Source organism: Cyprinodon variegatus, unplaced genomic scaffold (genome assembly GCF_000732505.1).
Source record: "Cyprinodon variegatus isolate N-32 unplaced genomic scaffold, C_variegatus-1.0 Scaffold22, whole genome shotgun sequence".
Lineage (NCBI taxonomy): Eukaryota > Metazoa > Chordata > Actinopteri > Cyprinodontiformes > Cyprinodontidae > Cyprinodon > Cyprinodon variegatus.
In genome coordinates, this window is record NW_015150475.1 from 677,893 (window position 1) to 702,394 (window position 24,502).

The 24,502-nt window shown below is 35.1% G+C and overlaps 1 protein-coding gene across 1 annotated transcript; it reads right to left on the reverse strand.

Moving 5' to 3' along the window:
- Positions 1-7,535: 7,535 nt before the first annotated feature.
- Positions 7,536-8,372, reverse strand: fshb (follicle stimulating hormone, beta polypeptide). The gene is given in 3 exon segments (XM_015391242.1): positions 7,536-7,539; positions 7,716-7,918; positions 8,202-8,372. Coding segments are annotated over 3 exon segments (357 nt in total). The 5' UTR covers positions 8,352-8,372.
- Positions 8,373-24,502: the final 16,130 nt, after the last annotated feature.

Sequence of the window (24,502 nt, forward strand, 5' to 3'; positions counted from 1 at the left end):
AATGCCTCCAAATTCAAGGTTAATCCTGGGAATATTTGGAAATGTTTAAAATCTGGATTATATGAAGGAAGAAAATACAGAATGGAAAAATGTTTTTATTCTTAATCTTTATTCCCTTTCACATTATCTGAACTAGAGATCTGTAACCTTTAGAAGCTCAAGGGATGTTTCTACAAAAACTACACAACAGAAGATCCTTCCTGTCTACAGCTACCAACACCTGGATAAAAGATAATCTATGAGTTACTGCAGCATTTAATTTCCTTTTGCGCTTAATAAAGTATTCCTGAATTCAATTCAACTCAAAAGGAGTTTAACTTCACAGCTTCAACTGTACAGCTTCATCATCATTACCATATTTAAAATGAAAAAGCATTTCCAGAAATGCTTTTTTATTTTAAGAATGTGGCTGCATTGTTTGACTCATAAATGAAATTGGTAATCAATCATCCTATTTGCATTTAAATTTTCTTCTTCAACACTGCTCATCCTTTTACTTAATTAGAATTAAAAAGAAAAAGACATTAGAGATTCATTTTTCAAAATTTACCCCAGCAAATACATACTAAAATTCAATTTGAAATGTAAAATTTGAAAATGATAAAGCATTTCTGGAAATGCTTTTTCATTTTAAATATGGTAACGATTTGCTTCTATAGGATATTTGCTCTGACTTTTACATTGGAAAAAAAAATTCCCTCATTTTTTTGCTGTTCTTAAATAAAGAAAAGAATCTTTTAAATAAAGGGAATCAATACATTTTCTTTAATCAAGCTCTCAGTTTAACAAAAGGGATGTAATTTGCAACGTAGATAAAAAAAAAAAAAAAACCTTAAACAATACAACTAAAAACACTTTTCAAGGTTAGCATTTATTAATTTCATTTTACAAATTTGAAACTACTTCATTTGTTGAACAAAAATGTAACAAATTATTTCATTAACATTTCCTAAAAATGGGACTGCTCTTTTTTTAAGGTAGTAAGCAACCCTAGTATGCATCAAGTTGTCCCTCCATTTATCATTCATCCATCCATTTCTTTAGCATTTATCCATCCATCTGACTCACCTTTCTCTCAATATGACCAAATTTGTCATAAATTCACAAGGAAATGCTATATAGTTTCTATTTATACGTATATACATTCAATAAAATAGAATATAAAAGAACTCTGGATAGTTTAGTTTGAAAAAGTATTGATTTTGGAAATAAAAAATGTGACGGCAGCCTTTATTCTGTTAAATGTTGCCTCATAGAAATCTGTATTTACCATATTTCCCCTTTAACTTGTGCTTAAAGTGATCTCAATAGCACAGCATACACAAAACGTTAGTTTACTTAAAGCAGTTTATAACTTAAGTTTTCAGCACATAAAAATATAGCTTTTCATTTCCCTTCTCTCTGACCTAAGGCAGCAAGGGATGACACAGCAGTTCAGAGGCACAGCTCTCCTCTGAGAATCATTTCTCATTTATACTCATTCTGCTGCCCCTGAGCATCGGCTGCAGGTGAAGTGTCAAAGAGTCCAGGGAGGCGTCGCCCCCTGATATTTCCCAAAGAATACGCTTAACCAGCCCTGAAATTCACAATGCTGCTGAGCCTTAAAGTAAAACCTAAATGGAAATATTTCTTTTTAAACACCTTATAAATAAAATAGAAGTAGTTGTAGGGGAAATGTGTGCAGTCAGCTTTCCATAAAGTAACAGAACAGTGCTGCGGTTCTGTTCGCTTTTTGCCATTTATAACCTGCGGCAAGTGCGTTTTATACCTCATCATACAGCGGCCACATATAAATTAAACATATTAATATTTATGAATGCTGAGGGCGAGTCGATACAAACAAGTCATTCATCACAGCAACAGTAGCTCTGTTCATCACTGAACATACTTCCTGGTTTCAGTCAGGAGAGTTGGAAGGTATTATAGAGCAATATTTAGTGTTTATATTAAATATGTTTAAACAAAAGTTATGTTTTTTTTTATTTTATGACCTAATTATATATTTATAAACAAAGTAATCATAAGTTCCTGACTGGGATCCTTCCACACGTTAGTAACACTGCTTTAGGGGGAAAACATCTTTTTTTAATTGAATTTTTCTAATAATATCTGGTTACCTCTATGAGTCTGAAAGATTTTTGCAAAAAAAAACATTGAGTTTGTATTTAGCTGAATCAGCTTTAGTGTTGTTTGCCTACAGCCATCATTGGCATGACTGTATAATCACTTTTGAACTTTCAAATAGTTATCTGAACCTGGTGAAATTATACAGCATCAAACCTCTAATTTATGACATTGAAAATGTTTGCACTGGTTTTAATTTATTGACTAGTACCCATGTACTCTATGCTGATGCAACATTGATTACACAAATAACAAGTCGCCTCTCAACACTTTTTCTATCATCAACTCTCTGCTTGGATATTTGGAGTTCTTGCAATTGTCTTCTACCTTCTATTAACTAGGCTTATATACAGAAGTATTATGCTGTCAGAAAGTATTTGTGTTCTTAACTTTTTCTTTTGTATCTTCATTAGGTAGCACTTTTATATCAGGCAAGAATTTCCACAAAGATAAATAGAGTTTTTGCCCAATGCAGCTTTTATGTAAATATTTAATTTACTGCATAAATTGATCTAAACAGTAGTAAAATATACAACAATCCAGTTAAGTTCAGTTTACAGTATAATACCTTCTGATCAAAGTTTCTATTTCTTACCAGCTATCCTAGCTTACTGATTTGAATAATTGATATTTAAGCCTATTCTTATATGTGACAGTGGAAAGGAAGCAGGGCTTAAATCTCCATGAGGCCTTGAGCAATATTTGATTTTGGGCTTCTGTATTTCTGCCAATAATATGCATGTCTGCAGTCTGATTATCAGATCTTTCACACACCTATTATAAATTCATTGCAGCTCTAGGGCTGCTTTTTACAGTCCCCTATTTGTATGCATCATAAGAACTAAAATGAATTAGAATGCAGTTTATGTACTGTAGAAGTGTTGTGTTATTTATATTTTGGGGTTCAAACTGCAACAATAAAGTGAAAAAATAAACTAAACAAAAAGATCATTAAAATAACTTTGATAAATATAACTAAATTGTACTAAAACAGACATAATTACATCAAATAATCAATGAAGTATCAAGCATGCACTTAAATAATGAGAATGAAGTTACCGGGGGAGAAAGACGACTGAATGATTAGCTCTACACCCTGTAAATGTATGTAATTATGTAGAGAAGTTCTTTTGGAAAAATAAAACTAGCTTTACCCATATATGACTTTTTTATGTACTTCTTCATACCCTCCCATCACTCCCTCAGATCTTTGCTTCCTAGCTGTTCTGTTTGCATACAGTGATGACATCAACATAACAGATCTGTTAGCCAACTCTATGGATACTATTACTAAGCACTGCCAGTCAAATGATCATTCTTCTCCCACAGAGGTTTTTAAGTAGCTTTCTATAAATGTGAGTTTGAAAGAGCTCTTTTCTGCAGATGCTACAGTCAGAGGGTGAGAGCAGGCCATCATCAGAGCGACCCAAAGATTTAAGGTAGAACTCAGATTTAAATTTCAGAGTAAAGGGAGTAAATTAGGTCATTTTTGCTTTGGTATCTCTGGAAGCTTTTCCATCTCTGAAACCAATTATATCTCATCACTATCAGACTGTTCTCCAAAGATATTTTGAAAGTTTTTATTGGAGAAGCCTAATAAGTCCTTCCTCATCTGTGGTCATTCTGACCCCAAGACCAATAGTTATTTCTGTTTTTTTACTTTTACTACGTACTTATACTTCAGCGAAAGTATCAAAGTGTTACTTTATTTTAAGTCTTGTACCATGTCTGTTAGTTGTGCTGTTCTTTTTACATCTCTTTGCAGGTGATGAAGCAGACTGAAGATGTTTTATCGTTATCTCTCTTTTATCTCCTCTTTCTTTTATCTTTTCTCCCTTTTTCTGTTTTTATTTTCCTGTTCTACTTACATTGCAGTGTCCATATAATCTGTTATACTCCCTGCATAATTATAGTAAAGCCATTTACATGCATAAATCAAGCGGAGCACTATGGCAAAAGCTGTACTGCTCAACTTGTGAAAGTAAAATCTGTTGGTTTTTTTTGGCATCAAGACAATTATTCTTATTGCCACATTCCCAAACAGGACCCTGTTAAAAAAAAAATACAATTTACTATTTTATGTAGAAATCATTATTCATGTAAAGAAAATCAGAAACAATTACTTGTTCCTTTGGGTCACTAGTTGCCCTTGAACCCTAAGCTGAGCTTGCTTATGCCCCGAACCGGCCCTGAAAGGAAGATGCTTTAAACAGGAAGGAGCCTCCAGCAGAATACGCCTCTGCACGAAAGCCTTCCTGTCTGACTCATCCAGGGATCAAAGAAAATAGATCAACACAGAAAACAGAGAAGCGTCATTTTTATTGATAATCATCACGATCATCTATCATCAGCTGTGGTTTTTGGGTTGCCCCTTAACATTACAAAAAAGTTCCAATCATCTATAGTTGGCGGTTTGAGTCAAAAATATAAAACTTGGACTCATACTTTACTAAAGTTGTTGTTCTCAGTCTGTGAAAACTTAATCCAAGTTAATTTCTCCCCTCCAGCAGAGATGACACAGTGACTGACCCGTGTATAAAACTTGATAAAACATCTATTTAAGTATATTAATATAAACCTCCAGGGATCTGTCTGGATAAAAACAAAACGGCTATAACAAGACACTGACAACCTGAGCAAACATCAACCTGTCAGCAGATACACTTGGTTCCCAGCTGTAAATGTTAGAGGAGACACAGTGAGAGGCTGAAACATAAGCCATCACCATCATGGCTAAATGTCGCTTATTCACTGCCTGCTAGGGTTTGGTTTGATACTGATGATCATTTTATTTCATCTCTTGACATCATTGGAAACATTCCTTTTCTAAAAAAGTATTTTATTAGTGGGTATGATGTTAAAAAAACAACCGAAGATGTTAAGATTATTTTCTGAAAATGTTAGCATTTTTAGAGATCAAATTTATGACTCGTTTAGTTTTTATTCTCTCTTTACTGGCAGATTGTTTAAGATCAGTTCAATGATTGCATAAACGGGAAATGGGTGTAGCTGACTAAAAAGCTCAAAATATTTAAGTTATTTTGATATTTTACATTTTTATCAGTCTCTAATTTCCTCACAGTTAAATCCTGAGAAAGAATTTCTTTTTTCAACAATATGCTTAAGCATCTCATCAATCCCTCTGTTTGGACTCCTTATTTCAATGTTTAGATAGAAGTTGATGTTTGTAGGAAGGTCTCTCTCTCTCAGACACTTGTTCACATACAAATAAGTAACCATTTAAAGATGCTCTTAAAAGCTTTGCTCATTGGCATTTCCCTGATTCTTAATGGCACAGTTCTGGAAATAAATAATGCTTATTTATAAAGTGCATTTAAAACACAAAGTCCCAAAGCACTTTACACTCGGAAAAGGCTTTTTTCCCCCATCATAAAGTAAAGTACGCACAGATTACTATAAGATCTGTCTGATGCATTGAAAACATGATGGAAAGGCAACGCTTCTAAGCAAAAAGTTAAACCTTTCCCTAAAAATCATTGATCCACCTGCATTTGTCCTTCCGGCGTTTGGCAGAAACTGTGGGATTAATTTGTAATCGCTGATGCTTGTTGGTTTGTCAGCTGCTTATCTCATCACTGGAACCTCAGACTGCTGTGCTCCTGGCAGAAAAACTGCTAATTATACAGAAGTTGGCATTGATTTAGGAACAAGTCGTATTTTATTTTTTTGCACCTAATTACAGAAACAGAGATCGAATTCCAACTTTACCTCCAGGGCTTTGAATAAGTTAGTTTAATTTAATGAAAGAAGGGTAAACACTGGGAGGCATATTTTGAGCTTTAAAACCCACTCTCTACCAATAATTAAACCAAATAAATAAAACAATTTAATAACACCTTCTTTTTTTTTTACCATATATATTCTAAGGGATAGGTCATTATCTATACCTGCTGAATTTCTCTTTAGCTTTGGTCAGCTTTTTTCTGCAGGCTCTCCAGCGTCAGTCTCAACAAATAAACAAAACTAAACAAAGAAGATTCAAATGATGGAGACTTGCTTATGCAACCTTTTTATCCACTCCCGATCTCCACTTTTGTGCAAATATTGACTGCAGTCATCACTACACATCCAATATGCTGTACACTTGTGTGTTCAAAAATTTGTTGATTTCATCCCTTGTTGGATAAAAGAAAAGTGATGTCCTTAAAGGTTATATAATATAAGTAAATACTGAGTGTTAAACGGTATTAGAATATAAAACCATAAGAAAAGTGTCCAAACCATGATTCTGCCACCACCATGCTTCACTCATGTTTGCATCTGGCATCAGTATCTCTATACATTCAGAAACATGTCTAGCATTCGTGGTACTTGCAGGTTTCCCTTCATAAGTTGCAAATCACTGCAGCTATTTAAGAGTTTCCATGCAACTCTTATTGCTCTGCCTGTTGGCTAAGGTATACCTTCATGTTTGTCTGCAGACTTTTAGTCGAAATATATAGCAGTGAATTGCATTTACTCTCTCTGCACATGTGGATCTTTGATATCCATTTACCTACATGTTCACCTACATCTCTGATGAACTTTGAGGTTTTACTGTCACAAAATGCAAACAATTTAAAGCATATGGACACCTTTCCAAGACACTGTATTTGCCTCCCTCACAGTGACCGGTTGTATTTGCCACACCTTTCCAATCAACATTGAGTTAGCATCATGCTGAATTAAAACAACCAATCCTAAATGCATGACATAAAACAAGCTCTAAACATGCTGCCACACATAGATTAGATGTTAATGGGTATTATTGGTCTCAAACATAAAGCTGTAGTACATAAATAGCTTCACTAAACTTTAACAGTGTCAAATGTCTAACAAATACCCCACTTGCTTTAATCTAAATCAGTTTTAGGATGATCCAAAATGTTGTTGGGAATAAAAAGGTATTTATGGTTTTAAAATTTAAGCAAAATATTCCAAACTTAATAGAAGTTATGAACTCTCCTGCTGACACATGAAAACATGTAAAAACTCAATAAGGCCACAGTGTAAATAATCCAACCGCTTTATTCATCATTTCATAAAAAAACATCTCATAATATTTACTTATCTTAAACTTTTAGAGTTGTAACTGGCTCTATTATGTTACAGTGAGTGAAAATGAGCTTATTTTCTGCAAAGCATAAAAATCTACCAAAGCAGTGTTATCTCCCAGAGACTGTCTGAGCTGATGTATTTAATTTATTTCTTTATTTTTGCTTACTAAGCTTTTTCTGCATTAGCGGTGCCCCTGGAGGAGGGTCAGGGAAGAACAGTCTTTGAGAAATATTGCAGGCCGTATATTTTCATTTCCACTTGTCAAAAAGAGGCAAGCCTTTTTCTATTTTCTCTTGTACCATTTTCCCAGAATGAAAAACTGACCAGCAGAATTACTGTACTTTCAGGATCGTTCACCTTGTTCGAGAGAAAAAGGTGAAAGCGCAGGTTGGACGTTTAATATCTTCTCTCTGATGATGACAAAGCACCAGGACAGTCACTCTGGTTTAGGGAACTTTAAAACCATAAAGAAAAAATAAACAGAAAAACGAGCAGTATCTTGTTTTATTTCAGTGTCAGGCAAAGAGACACACAGATTTTAAGTGCATGTTTCCATGGGTGAGTAAACGCGGCTACATTCTGTGTCTTCTATGTTGCATGTAGTACAATTGCATTTTGTGGCCACAGGGTAGACGATGCTTTCCGGACATCCGTCGACGTGTTTCTCTGCGTAGGTCCACTCCCCATTGCAGATCTCATGCTCAGGCGCCACATGATTGATTTCAATGGCAGAGTCCTGTCACCATTAACAACAGGGAGTAAAGACTGAATATTTAAACACAGTTCAGTGGGATTTATTGTTTAAGGTTTTTTGAATTGACAGAAAAAGTCATAAATATTTTTTATTACTACAGTAAGTTGTTTTTTCCCCTCTATGAAATATCACCAGAGTTTAGTTCAGCAAAGTTACAACCTAAAGGTGAATAACTCTGACCTTAATATTTTCCTAATCATTGCATATAACTGGTATGAACGTAACTCAGAAGCTTCACATGTTTATAGCTTGAATCATTCTTTACCTTGTTGTAGCACAGCCCTTCGCACATTTTTGTTTGGACGCACACCGTCTGGTTGCATCCCTTCACTGGGATGCCAACGTTTCTCAGGTAGCAGCTGAAGCATCCCATTTCTGCCAGAGACAGTACTACCGCCATGACAACAAACTGCATCCTCTGCCAGGTGTTGCACAGATGCCTGCTGCAGGAGCAGAGGAGGTCCTGCATGAGATGCTTTCAACTGGGCCAGAGATTCATACATTACAAAACTGAAAAAGGAACAGAAGCATCCTTTGTCTGACTTTTTAAAAACTTTATGGATTTTTACTTCCTGAAGGGATATCAATCAATAAATAAATGAAAACATTTGTTCCTTGCTGTGTCGTATGTGGCAGCATCGGAGGGACCTGAATGTGGCCCTTTGTTTAAAATTACTAAATGTTGAGAAAAGAATAATCCAAGAGGAAAGTTTTAGCTTTGATTAAATATTATAATGTATATCAGCATATCAGAAAAAAATAAAAATAAAAAAATAGTTAAGATGCAGCAAAAAAAGTAACATTTCTTATAAATAAACAATGAATATTTAAAATATATTCTAAATTAATTTAAAGCTATTCTCTCCAGAACACAGAAATGGCCTTAAAAGGAACTTTTGTCAGAGAAAACAACAAGGTAGGATTACATTGCTCTAAACCTACTTCACATGTAAATGTACCCATCATTGCACCTCAATGTGGTCCGAATAGTTTTTTTGTCACCTCTTCATGCGCCCAACTCAGTGTTTGAACCTTTGGTTCATCCTTCAGTTTCCCTGCTTAGCGAGGTTGTTGTTAAAGGAGTTCATATATAACCCAAAATACATTGTACAAAAAAATAACAAAATACATTTGTAAAGAAAGTAGAACAGTTATTTTATCCTTAAAGTAAAGTTAGAATTACTTTAAATAAATGTAATTTATACCAAGAAAGTATGATAAAACTCCAAAATTCTATTCTGGCATTTGGTTTGGGGGCCAAACCCAAAGATTATCAGTGGGAACACATGGCCGTCTCCTACAAAACCACTTGGAGTTAATCCTATTTTAAGAGTTTTTAATGATAAATAGAAATTATCTGCATTTAACTACTTTTATACTCATTTTTGTTTGGACTTCTTAGCAACAAACTGAAATCTAATTAAATAAAGATGGACTCACTGTAAAAAAAAAAAAAAGGATTCAATCACCATTTTTTTGGCTGTTTTTATTTAAGAATATAAGGAAAATATGAGGTGATCTGTCAAATTGAACTATTTTGGAAAGCTTGTGATTCCTGTGCTTTCAAGAAAAATATTCATGAATACAGGCAAAACTGACCTCTGTATTAACCAATAATAATAATAATAATAACAAATAAATTTGCATTGGCTGTAGTGGATGATAAGATTCATGAACCTTTAAAATGGGAGTGAAAATGTTTTCTCATTATGGGCTTCTAAATTTTCCACTGAACAACTGCAATTAAACTGGATGTTTAAATAAAAAGAACAGATAACTGATAAGTAAAAAGAATCAATTAGTTGAACAATATTTTTTCTTGGAAACCCATATTACCTCCTATAAACTCACCATATTAAATTAAATCTGTAAAACATGTTTTGGTAAATTTTTTTTGTTATTTGTGGAGAAATGTTTAGTTTGAAATATAAACTAATGAGAAAGCAACTTTTTCCAAAGGTTCTCCAGCAAAAAGTTGTATAATTATTGCAAATCAAAGTCAGCTGTGTCTGTTATCGCGGAAACACAACATTTTCAAATGCATTCAGTTTAAACCTGCATTAACAGAGAACTTACCTGTAAATCAGTTTCAGTTCCTCTAAATTCAGAATAAGATGTCTCCTCTGACTACCACCCCTAACAGGTCTGCTGCTTCTCACCATCTCTGTCTGCTTAAATATCAACACTCATAATCCTTCTAATCTTCTCAGCCTTGGTTTACTTCTATGTTTTCTACCTGTTTAAGCTCAAGTTGGATACACATCATTTTTCCATCAGCAGTCCAGGGATGGCGTGCAGCTCCGGACCTTTCCTCCCACACACAGGGATGGATGAGTGGGTATCTTCACAAATCTTGTTTAGATTAGATGGTTAAAAAGGCTCAGATGAAGAGCAGAAACATCGAAACACAACCTCCCACACGGTGCGATGGAAAATGTTGATATGAGAGGTAGTAATTAACTTGCTCTATACTACATTTATTGCTGATCATGTTATTTAGCTTCTCTGTACCTAAATATGTAGAATGTGGAACATTATGTCCATATTTCTTTGGACCATCCGACTTAGTTGACATATTGAGGTAATTGCACGTAACTGGTATTAAACAAATTACCTGTATTTAGCTTAATTATGATGTGTTTATGAGGAAAAGCGTCTTAAAATGTGTGATAATAAATCAAAATAAAAGTGGCCTCACTGACAAATATTTTTAGTCTTAGCAAAGAAGTATTTTAGTAAAGTAACTGCTGATCGACGTTATTGACCCAAATTAAACCATATTTCCAGCTAACAAAGAGAATAATAAAAATGAGTTCTACAGTGGACAAGAAGTAAAAGGTAATCTTTGCAAACAACAACACCTGCTCTTTACACTATGGAAATACTTTTTAAAAGCAAACAAAAGAAATTATCTAATTAAGAAATATTTCTAGATTCATTTAAGATACATGGATATTTTCTCAAATTACATCTTAAGACATTTAAATATATGATGAGAACTATTTTTCAGTTTGGAATTACGTTCTGGGCCGCTCAGTGGCGCAGTGAAGGTTGCGAATTCGATTCCCGGCCAGGGGTTTTTCTGCAAGGAGTTTGCATGTTCTGCGTGGGTTCTCTCCGGGTACTCCAGCTTCCTCTCACAGTCCAAAAACATGACTGTTAGGTTAATTGGCTTTTCTAAATTCTCCTTAGGTGTGAGTGAGTGCGTGAATGGTAGTTTGTCCTATTTGTCTCTGTGATGGACTGGCGACCTGTCCAGGCTGTACCCCGCCTTTCAACCGTAGACAGCTGGAGATAGGCACCAGCACCCCTCGCGACTCGGGATTAAGTATGTCTGAAAATGGATGGATGTAAATTACACTTCCAAAATAACCTTCAACAGTTATTTAAGGATGTTTATACATGTATGTAAACAAACTTTACGGGTTTAATTCAGATTATTTAAATGGCACCAATTCAATATATCTCATCTCAAAGCAATTTATTAAGAAAATTCAAACAGATTGGTTAAAGTATTTTCTATTAACGGAACTCAGGAGATTGGGGTTCACAAACAGGATCTTGGCGTAGGTACCTGAGGAATCCAGGTGCTGAAGGATGTAGTGAAGGGCCAAGTTGAAAATGTCGTCTTCAGACTTGTTGGCTCTGTAGGCAAATTGTAGGGGATCCATGAGGGGTCAGTCTCTTTCAGGACAAGGCGCTCAAAGGGCTTCCTAACCACAGAGGTCAGGGCGATGGGTCTTAAGTCATTGAGTCCTGCGGACCTTGGCTTCTTGAGAACAGGGATAATAGTGGAGAATTTGAAGAAGGTTGGCACGTAAAATGTCGCCAGTGAGGTGTTAAAAATGTCTGTGAACATTGGAGAAAGCGGATCAGCACAGTGGTTCAAGGTGGATGGAGAGACAGAATGTGGTCCAGCAGCTTTCTGGATGTTCTGTTTTCTAAAGAGTTTAATAACATCTCTTTCGTTTATGGAAAAAGTTTTCACTGAGGTGGGCGGAGGGGAGGAGGACTGGGTCTTTAAGTTGGGTATTGCAAGAGGTGTCCAGGCCCCAGCTAAGGTGGGGGAGGTGTCATGGTTGGGGTTGCAGGACTGTCCCTTTGTCTGTCGAAACGAATGTAGAAGTCATTCAGGTCATTGGCAAAGCGTTGGTCGTTCATAAAGTGGGGGGGGGGTTTAGGCCTGTAATTTGTGATATGTCCACGCCCTTTCCAGACAAACGCAGAGTCCTTTGCTGAGAACTGGTTCTGCAGCAGCAGCAGTTGCATGCATTGTCTCATTATTTCTGCAGAGAGGTGTGTTAGGATAATTATCATTGATGATGTGTGAGTTTATAACGCCCTAATATTACCTGCCTGTTGCGTGTCACAACTGATGTTTTCCCCAGTAGTTAATCCAACTAGGCCAGTTCCTCTGTCCGGCTATATACAGTTATAATCTTCATTCTGTACAGGGCAAAGATTTGGGAATGGAATGAGAGGGGTGTCCTTCAGCTAAGAACAAAGTGTAATATTTTATGAAGGCAGGAGCCATGGATGTCTCCTTATCTGTTAAGGTGTATGATGTAATGTTGTGATGATGTGACAGACTGGAGTTGTATAAAATGCTTCTTTAACTGCTAATCGTGGTCACTTCCCTTGAAGTGAGCCTAGCTGGTAAGCAGCTGCCTTCTGTAACCCTAAGCAACTTCTCTGATCTGAGTAAGATTACAATTTCTATCAAAATCTGTTGTCAAATCTCCTGGTTATTTAATACATATACGTTATCAGGTGTTATTTAAGGAGTTTGTCCCAAGTGATCTCTTTTCAGGAAAATGAACCAGAGAGAGAAAGCTTCCAAGTGTAGACACAAAGCTTTCCTTTAACAAGTATCAAAAGTATTTATGTGTATGACTCAAGTAGAAGTATAAACCCTGCTGTTTAAAACACATTTGTAAAAAGTGAAAATGTACCAGGACAAGGACAGAAGCTTTAAACGTTATACTGCACTGCCCTAATAAAGGAAAAAAAAAAAATATATATATTTTTTTATAATATTATATGTTTCTCTGCACTCTTTTTCTGCAACAATCCCTCTAACTAAGCATGCATGTTGCAATAGTGGAAAGAAAAACTTTTCTTTAGCTGGAAGAAGCCTCCAGCAGAAGAGGTAAGGTACAGCTAAGAAGATGAACTCTGCATCAATATTCAAATCTGGATGTTAAAAGAGAGTACATTTAGTAGAAACTCAGTCAATAGCAGAAACAAGGTTAAACCCTGAAGACAAGACAAAGTGCATCATCTTCAGGAGGAGAGCATGTAGCGTTAGCAGCAAATACTAAGAAAAAGAAAAATTAAAAGTAAAAAAAAAAAACAAATAATGCAAAATTGGAACCTGGTAGCAAAATCAAACAACTTCTGAAATATGTCTCCCCTTGGTTTGTTACCCTTTATACAGAAAAAAGGGCCACACCATGATCCTGGCTTGTTATCCAGTTGCCTAAACTGAACCTTTTAAAGCTTGAACATAACCTGGATGACTGAAAATCTTCACAGCATGATCCCGACACCAACATGCTTGGCAGTTTGGAAAGTGTTCTTAGGTTTGAATTCCTCAATGTGCATCAAATGAACATCTCCAATTACCTTCTTCTTGTCTGCCCATAAACGTTTCTCCAGATGGTGTTTACTTGTCATTGTGGGAAGCAACAAATTTCAGTCTATCTTTTTGTCGCTGTAGAAGCTTTTCTTTTTTTCGGTCCACTCCCTCTCAGGAGAGAGGTTAAAGCTACCTTCATTCTCAATAGTGTCAGTGGCAGTTTTACATATTAATGGTGGCGCTGAGCCTTGTTGGTTGCAGAGTTTGTCCTAAATAATTGTACCAATCTTTTATCAGAGGGAAGCCTTATCGAAATAAAATGCAATCTCTAACAATTTTTAAAGAAATCAGAATTTTTACATTTAGTATACAAAACTAAATTATTGTGATTTTGGGAGCTTAATCCCAACTCAACTTTAGCTCTGAATACTAATCAGTTTATTTATAGCCATCATGCCTGTAATCAGCGTTTGCTCTTTCTCTCTTTCGACGACACTCTTCACCTCATCAGTTAACATCCACATTCCTTTTCTATATTTATCTTTCTAGTTAAGTCTCTAGAGGCTAATGAGTCTACCAAAACCTCTGATCCATCCGAATACGCTGATGACTGTTCTCACTGATCTGTTTTTTGCTTGTGAGCTTTAAAGTCAATTTTTGTAAATATAAACATATTCATAAAGGCATGGAGGAAAAGACGTCTATACCCAGTTGATTGATGATTTCTATTTTGAAACTTTCAGTTTAGTTTTTTTCTCCTTTTTTTCAAAATGCAACCTGAGCTGGACAGTCTATAGCAACAGTAAAGTGTCTCCTTGGCAAAGCGTCACGCTTCATCCAGCACAGCCTCAGTCTGTGTTTGCAGCCCCAGGTGACTCTATTTCTCCACCATCCTGCAGAACTGCCACACCTGTCTAACAAGGATACAAGGGCTTTTAAAATGTCCTCTAAAATGCTGCTTTCTTCAGATAATCTCTAAAGTGTATTATTGTTTGTGTCCATGTAGTTCCCAATGACACCAGGCACAGCTGAATAATCAGGCATCTAGTTTGCCATTTTTTCAATTTGTTTCTGCAACGGCTTTTAATTGATCTTGATCTGTCTGCATCTGTACTTAAAAACATATATTTCATTAAGTCTAGAGCCATACAAGCACAATATTCACACACTCATCACATTAACAGCTTTTTTTTTTTTTTTTTTTTCGATCTGGGACTTGGAAAGGGCGGATAAGACATTCAAGTTCATGTCAACATTGTAGTCCCCAAAATAGCCAAGTTCTCCTGCAGCAAGTACAAAAACAGCAATGCAGTTCTGGTTAGGATGTTTTCCTCTTTCCCACAGCAAAAGGAAGACAGCCTGTTTTCCAATGTCACGTTTATGTACACGAGGAATCAATTTATTTGTGATGGATGAGGTGATGATTTCTGGGCCCTGGATGATTTTCTAGTTCATAACTCTGAGCTCAACAATAACAAAAGTCCCTCTGGGTTCAAACAATAACAACAAAAAACTAGTTGCTCTATATTAAGACGTACAAAAACACTCTAAAACTAGCTGACATCATGAATTCAAGCCACAGGTTAATGCAGGTGAGAAAAACGGAGACCTTTTGATCTTTCTGAGATTAGAGTAAACACTGTATTTACCCAGCTTGGTCACAATTGGCTTCTCCCTCTGCAGAAACTCTTTTGCTCATTTCAGCTGCTTCTCCTTGGTTCTCAATAACAACACAGACAAGAAAAAAAGAAAAGAAAAAGAAGAAACATTTGGATTTGGTGATAAAGCTGAAGCCTACAGCTCCTAGAAATACCCCACACTTATCTCCACAGACAAACTGACCATTTAAGGTCAAGGATTTTGTTTTGTTTTGTGACATGGATTTATGTTTCCATGTGGGCTGACGGAAAACAATTTATCCCTTTTAACCTCTCAGATTACAATGCCTTGCAGAAATATTCATATTCACTAAAAGTTTTTACATTTTGCCTCATCACAAAAATAAATGTATTTTGCTGTGATTTTATAAAAGAGAGTAGCATCAAATCAAAAAGTGGAATATCTATTTATCTTATACCACTTAATAAAATCTATTGATGTCTCAGAGTTTGCAAAAGACTTGAAACTCTGGTCAGGGTTCGCTTAACGGCAAAACAACTGTACAAAGGGATGTTTGAGATCAAAGCAGTTTCACGAGAAGGGAGGGCCTAGTCAAAGTCCAGACCTAACTTTGAGTGATAATCTTTGGAAAGGCTTAGAAAAGGATACACAAGGAGACTTTCCAAGCACTCTGATGGAGCTTATGCTCCTTTGCAAAAAAAGCCTGTCTATAGTTTTTATTTTTCTTATTTTCAAGCTTTTTCTTCTACTTTTTCTACGAATTAAGCAACAACAACAACAAAAAAAATAGTTGGCTTGTTACCTAAATCAAAATACAGTAAAAAAAGATTAAGAATACTTTTGTATAGCACTGTATATTGCCAATTCTCTTTATTTTATTGAACTTTTTGGAAATTTTCCTACCTTACCATCTCAATATTATATCAATTATCATACAAACAGAACATACGAAGCTTAAAGTCCCTTCATTACTTCTGGCTACACTCAAATTACTGTTGACCTATTGGTCTCATAATCTTTCACTCCTGTGAAATAGCTTATCTTTGGATGCCATATCATGCATACTTACATTATGTATAATATTGATAATATATGCAATATTTTAAACAAAAACTCAATCAAATATTTTAGTGAAAATAACAAAGAATTAGTTAGAGTTACAATTTTGCACATTGGGTTTCATATCCTACGTTTATCTGATATTAAGCTGTCGCACAAATATCGACCTGAATGAGTAGCACTGTTTTATGTTTACCTAATTAGATTTATGTGTAAATTTTTAATAAGAAAATAATTATTGTTAATAAAACCATTTAATTCAATTTTGTTTATTTATAGTGCCAATTCACAACACATATAATCTTAAGGGACTTTATAGAGACTATTCAACCATATCATACAGTCAGATTGGTTCAAAGTTTTCTATATAAGGAAAACCAGTTGATCACATTGATTCATTGACTTAAATCAATCCCTCTCACCAAGAAGTTTGTACAGGGAAACAGAAACAGACAATTAGAAAGAAGCAAAAATAAAAAAGGTAACTTTTAACCGGCTCCACGGGCGGCCTCGGCAGGATGAGCTCCGAGCCAGCTCCCATGTCAGAGGATTAAATAAAACACATACGGTTAGTCACAGTCAGAGAAACAGTACTACACTGAAAAACAGGCCAAGCTTTAACATCTATAAAAAAAGGTGTTCATGGCAGCATCACAGCTGATAATTCTTGCCGGGATAGTGTCACAGCCAAACAGGAACAGACCAGATGAAGCTACTATGAGAAAAAGCAGAGAAAGCATAACGCTAGAGGTTGAACTAACAAATATGACAGAATGGGAGAAAAAAGATAGAATGAAGCAGAATGATGAAAAGGGGGAACTATGTCCTCCAGCAGTCTAAGCCTATAGCAGCCCTATAGCAGCATAATTATAGAGATAGCTCAGGCAAAAACTGTGCAAACTAATTATAACTATAAGCTTGATAATAAAGGAAGGTTTTAAATCTAGCCTTCAAAATAGACTGGATGTCTGCCTCACAAACTAAAATTGTTGGTTCCTCAACCAGTTGTTGGAGAAGAGCCTGATAACTAAACTAGCTGCCCCCAAACCTACCAAAGTACAGTAAATCAGTATGGGTCCAGGTGCAATATAGTGACAATATTGGTTGTTTTAGAATTCATAGCAAAAAATAACATCGGCTGTTGATAATAAAAAGATTGTTCCATGATAGTCTTGGTATAATATTTGGTCAAACCTACTAATAACTAAAATAGAAGGATACAGTATCGAGGGGAATGTTTCACTTAAAGCTATCTCAGAAATACAAAATAATAAGAACCATAGGATGATATGATTTAAATGTGTGGAAACTTGTTGAGGTGTACCTCAAGGGTCAGTGTTAGGCCTAAAGTATTTTATAATTTATATAAATGATATGTGCAAGCCTTATCTATGGCATGAATGACACAGGCACACTGTTGTTCTCGTCAATGATGACGATGAAGAATTTCGTTGATGCAGCTTTTTTTCATGACGATAATGAAAACTTACAAGCTAAACATGGATCTTTGTTGAGTTTTCGTCAACGAGACGAGACTAAATAAAAAATGTTAGCGGGTGGTCGGTCAGACCTTTAAAATGTATCAGTGTGCTGTAATCTGTTAGACAAGCTAAGCAGTATCACCCGTACTGCTGCATCCTGTTTGGTTACGCAGCCCACTTGGCGTGTTGCGGTGCACATTCTGCATGACCACAGACAGAGTGTTGCAGCAGTGACAGGGGAGAAAATTACCTGGAATGGTCCGGTACTGCGTTCTGAACTCTGACACACTCTGCTCTTCAGCTGTGCTGGTGCAGAAATGCATCTTTTTGCACATTTAGAGTCTGCGCATTAAGCTCCACGGTGATGGTTCGCTCTCAGCAATGTGATTCTTCCTGCTCTCACTACTTACCGTAATATATATGTGGCTGATCATCCTCTGCCAAGCGTAAAAAATCTGTTTGTGGTGACGTAAAACCTTCTTTCATTTCTGCCAAAAGGAATCCCTAAATTATATCCAAAGCAAATATTTAATTGCATACTGTTTATTTTTGGATAAAGAGGCTGATGAACAGGTACATAGATCTTTGAATATTTCTTTTTCATACTTCTAATTTTTATCTATTCAGATATGATGTAAATGTTTTCTTGTAATTTCACTGAAACCTTTTTATTTGTTTCCTTTAATTATTTTAATATTTTAGATAACATATTCATTCAATTTAGGTCTGGATTGGCATGGCATTACAGGGGAATTATGTAGGTTCTCTCTGTAAAAAAAAAAAAAAATCAAAACCCTGTAAATTTAAATCTACTTTGACCCCTAAGCAGCAGTAACCAAGGGGCAAATTGAAGAAATAAAGCCAAAGTAGAAAGAAGAATGTTTTTGGTTCTTTGCTTTTTTGGAGTAATGAAGATTTTATTGATCTGTGTGTAATGCATAAGTCATAGTAGATCAAGAAGTATTTGCTTTGGGATGGAAACTTTCTATGTCTAAATATATTCCTTTATTGTAAATGTTGTTTGCTTGTCTGTCTGCTATATTAACCAATATGATGTGTTGAACTAGATCTGCTATTTTCACAACTTTCTCTGTGACACACTTATTTGTTCTCTATTTGTTGTGTAGAATATGTAGGAACTACAAAGCAATGTAGACATGAACACTATAAATGTCATTTGATGGAGATAACTGTCATTAAAAAAAAAGTAAAACAAATATAATGTTATGATTAAACCGCAGATCAACTGCAGATACAAAAAAAGACAGATAAATGGATAAATGACTGGGTATTGTTATAAATGATAAGGTCAACTTATCAATATATCAATCTAAAATTACGTAGAATCATTGTTTTGTGGACGTATATATTACGATCCCATATAAACAGAGAGAACTTTAGGATCAGCTTCAAAGGTAGCTGGTTTAGATAAATGTAACAGAATACATTTCATGATTAACAGATAACCAACCTTCGGCTTAATCGCACTACCTCTGCCTTGCTGATGTCTGAGATACACACTCATCTTTATATCAAAGTATTCAAATTAGATTAGATCCTTATATTCAGCTGACAAAATGGGAAAAGGTAATCTGCACATAGCTACAGATGTTCACAAATGTACCCTTTATTGAAGAAAACCCATTTACAAGAGCCTCTCCTGTACTCAAATGACATTTTAGTTTCTTTTGATGATACAGTCAAAGAGGGGCAACCTACTTCTTTAATTTAACTGCCAACCCTTGTTTCACTTGTTGTCTTTGAAAGTAAATTGCTCTCTTTTCTTTCTCTTTTTATAGACAAACTCAGTAAGGTGAGAAACAATATTTTTCCCTCTGGACCTGGGTTGACAGTTACAGCCCTGTAATTTTAGATCACTTCCTCCTAGGGTCCCCTGCTTAAAATATTTAAGCTTGTTAGAGCCATGAAAAAATCTACCTTCTCTCTTGACATCTTACCAGCATGCTTGGTTAACATTGTTTTAAATTTCCTTTGTCATAATGTACTTAATATAATAAATGTTTATTTGGTATCTGTTCATGTACCTGTTGGTCTAAAGAGCCTTTAACTTGCTTTTAAAAAGGTTCATTTCGGTCCTTCACCTTCTAGCAGTTGTAGACCCATCTTAAAGTGTCCTTTTCTGGCCAAGATTATAGAGTAGATTGTGTTCAAGCAGTTAATTGTTCCTCTTGATAAGCCTAACCTTCTGGATCAGTCCCAGTCAGGATTTTGTAACTCCCACTCAATGGAAACACATCCTTTTAGAGTCTCAAAATATGTTTTAATGCAAGTTGATGCAGGTAAATATTCTGTGCTCCTTATGTTAGATCTGACCTCAGCTTTCAAACTGCTGGCGATCCAACACTTTTAAACAGGCTGGGCGTTGGACATATGTTTTAGGTTTTACTTTAAAAGTGTTTTATTCATATCTTTCTGTTAGATTGACTTTCTAAGTTCTACCTAATCACAGATCCTATTCATGTCCTGTTCATTTAGGTGTTCCACAGGGCTCTGTTTTGGGGCATTTATTGTTTTTGCTTTATCTACTCCCTCTTGATTCCGTACTCTCATCATTTAAATATGTTTCACATCAATTGAATATTCCTTTTCTTCCAAATGAAAGTCCGAAGCTGCATATTTTTTTATTAGCTGGATGAATGAAAGCTTTCTTTATTTAAAATACAAAACCCCCCCAGCTCCTTTGCACCTGAAAAAAGGTCATTATATTTTCCATATACCCTTAGTTCGGTTCTGAGGTCCTGTTATTAAGATATGCAGGTTGTCCCCTGTACAAAATTGAAAACAAAAGGAAACAAAGCTTTTTCGTCTGTGGCTTCAAAACTCTGGAACTGTCTTTCTTCTGGTTCTGAGATCAGCAGATGCAGTGGCTTGCTTTAAAAGCCTCCTAAAGATTTGTCTAGTTAAATCTGTTTTTTATTCAAGTCATCTATTTTGAATCATATTTCAAATTTTTTTTTTTGTTGAATAAATTTGTTATTTTTTCTTGAAAGGTTCTATATGACTATAATTTTACTTACTTTACTTTATACAGGAGAAATGTAAACATTTGACTGAATGGAGCACTTTTCACTGTCTCTTCTCAGATATTAATATATGTTAAAGTTTCAAACCAAAGAAAAGCTAAAGATATCATTTTATAGCAGACCTCACCTTAATCCATCAACACATGTATCTATAAAATCATGTCTTCTTTGCATAGTCCAACATCTCCCATATAGATGTATAAATTATAGCTGTACTGGAGTATTTCTTTGAATTCCAACTAGAAAACGGTCCCAGTCTGCCTTTACTTAGCAGTTACAATTACATTAGAGCGTTTTTGTATCATTTCCCATCAGCACACCACATCAACACTTGAGGCGAAACACCATATTTACTGATGTCAGCATTCCTAGGTAATAAAAAACTAAATTATCCATCACATTGATGCAATTTTCCACCTAGATTTGTTTGATGTATAATGTATTTGTCATTTTAAAATTCTTGGGGCTTCTCTGAGGGGGTGACTGTGGCTCAGAGGGTAGAGTAGTCGTCTAACATTCAGAGGGTTGAATATGCATCACTGAGTTAATATGGCTGCAATATCATGTATTTTCACTGGGCAGTATGACAAGAAAAAAGTTCAGTTCTTTTGCTATCTAAAATAGATATTGAAAGGAGCTAAACACACAGAGTCTAGGGACTATCAGAAATGGTCAGTGTAATTTTGGTAATACAGTACTATAGGCAATGGAATGCAAATGTATGTTGAAATGCAAATGGATGTCGTTGAACAGAACTCAATAAAAAACAGTGTATAAAGTGACAGCTATTGATGAAATTGATAGAGTCCCATAAAAACACTGCAAATGATAATTATAGATTTAAATATTCCATGAATAAATAGATTAAAAGAGGTTTGACTGAATAGATCAAGCATCAGCTTCACTCAACAGCTGAGATGATTTTATTGTTTTATAAATTTCCAGACAAACTGCTTATTGAGAAGGCTTTCAGTTAAAATTACAGTGTGATAGATCTGAAGCTGACACATTTAACACATTTAAGAAATTGAGCCTTTAGTTTAGCATTATTGTGCTCTACAATTTGCCAAATACTTGCAAGAAACACTGTCAAAAGCAAAATATACTCAAAGTAATCTCAAAAAACAGGTTAAGAATTATAATACAATGCTACAAGCCTTTAAGTTGGATTTCTTGACTAGCTTTGATCTGTTGCAGCTCTGACTCCTGTTTAAAATGCATCATAACCCACATTTAATAAAGCGCTCAGCAACGCCACTACATCTCACCTTATTACTAACCTCACAACTCCCCCTGGTGCTGACTGAGGTGGATGTTCAATAACATGCAAAGAGTGGGGATGCATGATGAATGTCACATTGGTGGAAGGTTGCCTACATGTTGTGCAGACAAGAGCTCCTCTGATGTATCAGGGGTTAGTTTGTGTAAGAAAGAGGAAGTGGAGTTGTGATCTTTAAAGAGGCGCTGAGAGATATTTGCACTATCAGCATAAGTGATTATTACCAAAATACATTTGTTTTAGTTTTCATCTTAGCTAAAGGAAGAAAAGGCTGGGTTACTTTTCAAGGCCGGCAAGCATTCAAAAATAACTTGCAGGAATATCATAACAGGAGATTTACTAGATACCCTCATGAGAATATCTGAATCCCTTGGAGGAATATTCTATCTGGAATAGCGGGCTGATCTGTCCTAATTAGAACGTTTGATTCTAATGAATCAGATGGGCAGAGGTGAATTGGATATGGCTAATGATTGCTGTGTACTCTAGCAGCAGCCCTGAAGGGATTCTGTAGTGGAAAAAAATAAAAAAAAATCTCTGAGCAATCAGCTTTAAAGTAGTACGCTTCAAATGTGCATTGATTTGGACCTTTACTCTTCTGTAGCCCAATGGGATCCAGATAAATCTATGGAGGCAATCAGCTGAATGATCAGTGACAGGGACTCAGGTGTTTCAACGTCTGTGTTTCATGAAAGAAATAGCAACAGAACAGCAGATTAATGCGCCTCTTTATCTGGCGAAGCTGTAAACAGTTCATCATAGTTTCCTTTAACTGTCAGGCCCTTCATTTTGAAAATAACACATTTCCATAAGCATTCAGTTTGGCACAAAAATGGAAATCATGTAAGCAAATGAGGCAACATTAATGATACTAAATCAATATAAAAGTATTTGAACCCTTAATTACTTTCAAATATAGAGCATGGTTTGATTAATTAATATTTAAGTGCAGTAATTTGTTATGCTGACGCTTGTGTTACCATCTTCAAGCTGGTGTGTATGTCTCCAATAAATAAATGCATTTCAGGCTGCTCCTCTCTAAATGATAAAATAATTCAAGACATTTCTCTCAAGGAATTGCTGGCACACAGACTTTGATCATTTCATTTATTTAGATGTTTCCACATGATGAGTAAATACATCGAAATGTAGAGCGTTCCTTTGTCCACATGGATAATTTTTTTTTTTTTTCTTCTACTTAAGATATTATCTCAGGGTAAAGGAAGAAAATGTATTTTTTGTTATTTTTTTCCAGAATGTATGCGTTTCCTTTTTTCTGACAGACTGACTTATTTCTTCATCCGCTTTGAATAAAATGTCTTGTGAAGTTTTAGGTTCTTGACAAGGGACTGGACCTTTTCATTAAAACCAAAATTACTTTTAACAAGTTGAATCAAATTTGCATTTTAAAAGTGTCTGATTTAAACAAAAAGTGATGCTATAAACAAAATTCTAACCTGAAAAGTGTGGTGTGCTTTAGTACTCTTCCTTTACTCTGATACTGTAATTCCAGCACAAGAAATTGTATCATACCAATATAATATATTGGCTTATTTATAACACCTCATTTATTTACTTATTTATTTGTAGGTTGGAACATCATTCCAATTTTGATTGAGGATTTTATATTGAATGGATTAAGAAAGTGTAAGTTTTTACTTTTAAACATAACTCTGCAGGATTTTAATATCCGCAAATACCAAGTGAGTAATACTAATTCCTCATTCTAAACAGGTGATATTCCCATTAGAGGGCTGTATTAATCATGCACTGGATGGAGGCAGAATCAGTGGGCGTTAACAGAGTTTAGTCCCAGAGGTAATTCTAATGTATGCAAAGAATTTCAAAGCTTTAAGAAATACTTCTAAAATACTGCCTGCTCTTTATGAATAGTAAAACTAGTAAATGAAGCAGCTTTTAACTGTGAACACTTGTAGTGTGTTACTTGTTGAGTGATTGAAGAGTCAAGTTCTTTCCCAAAAAGTTTTCTTCAGCATCAGCACAAAAAGTTTTTTGGAGCCTGACCTTTAATTGTTTTAATAGCTTATAAAGCCAGTTTAACATATATTATTACAGTTGAATTATTACAAAGTATCGATTTAATAAAAAACATTTTTATTTTTACCTTGGCTGTTTTTAGAACTCTATTAAACTAAGAACACATCCTTTTACTTTATACTTTATAGACTTTAGACAGATTTTATTTGTCTATTTGTTGACACAAGTGTAAAACAAAAAGAAATTCTGTTTGGAAACAGTTCACTGGGCAATTTCATCTTTTTAAAAGTGCAGCCTTGAAAAATAGTCAATTTTTTTTTTTACCTACTTCACCTTTCTTTGGAATCCCAGATAAAGGTTAGATATGTGTTTTAAAAATAAAACCTAAATTTGCAGATCAATACAGAGTCAGATCAAATACAGATGAACACAAGAGGCTCTTAAATTGACCAGAATTATGGAAACAGACTGACCCCCCAACGATTTATGTGCTTATTTATTAACCCT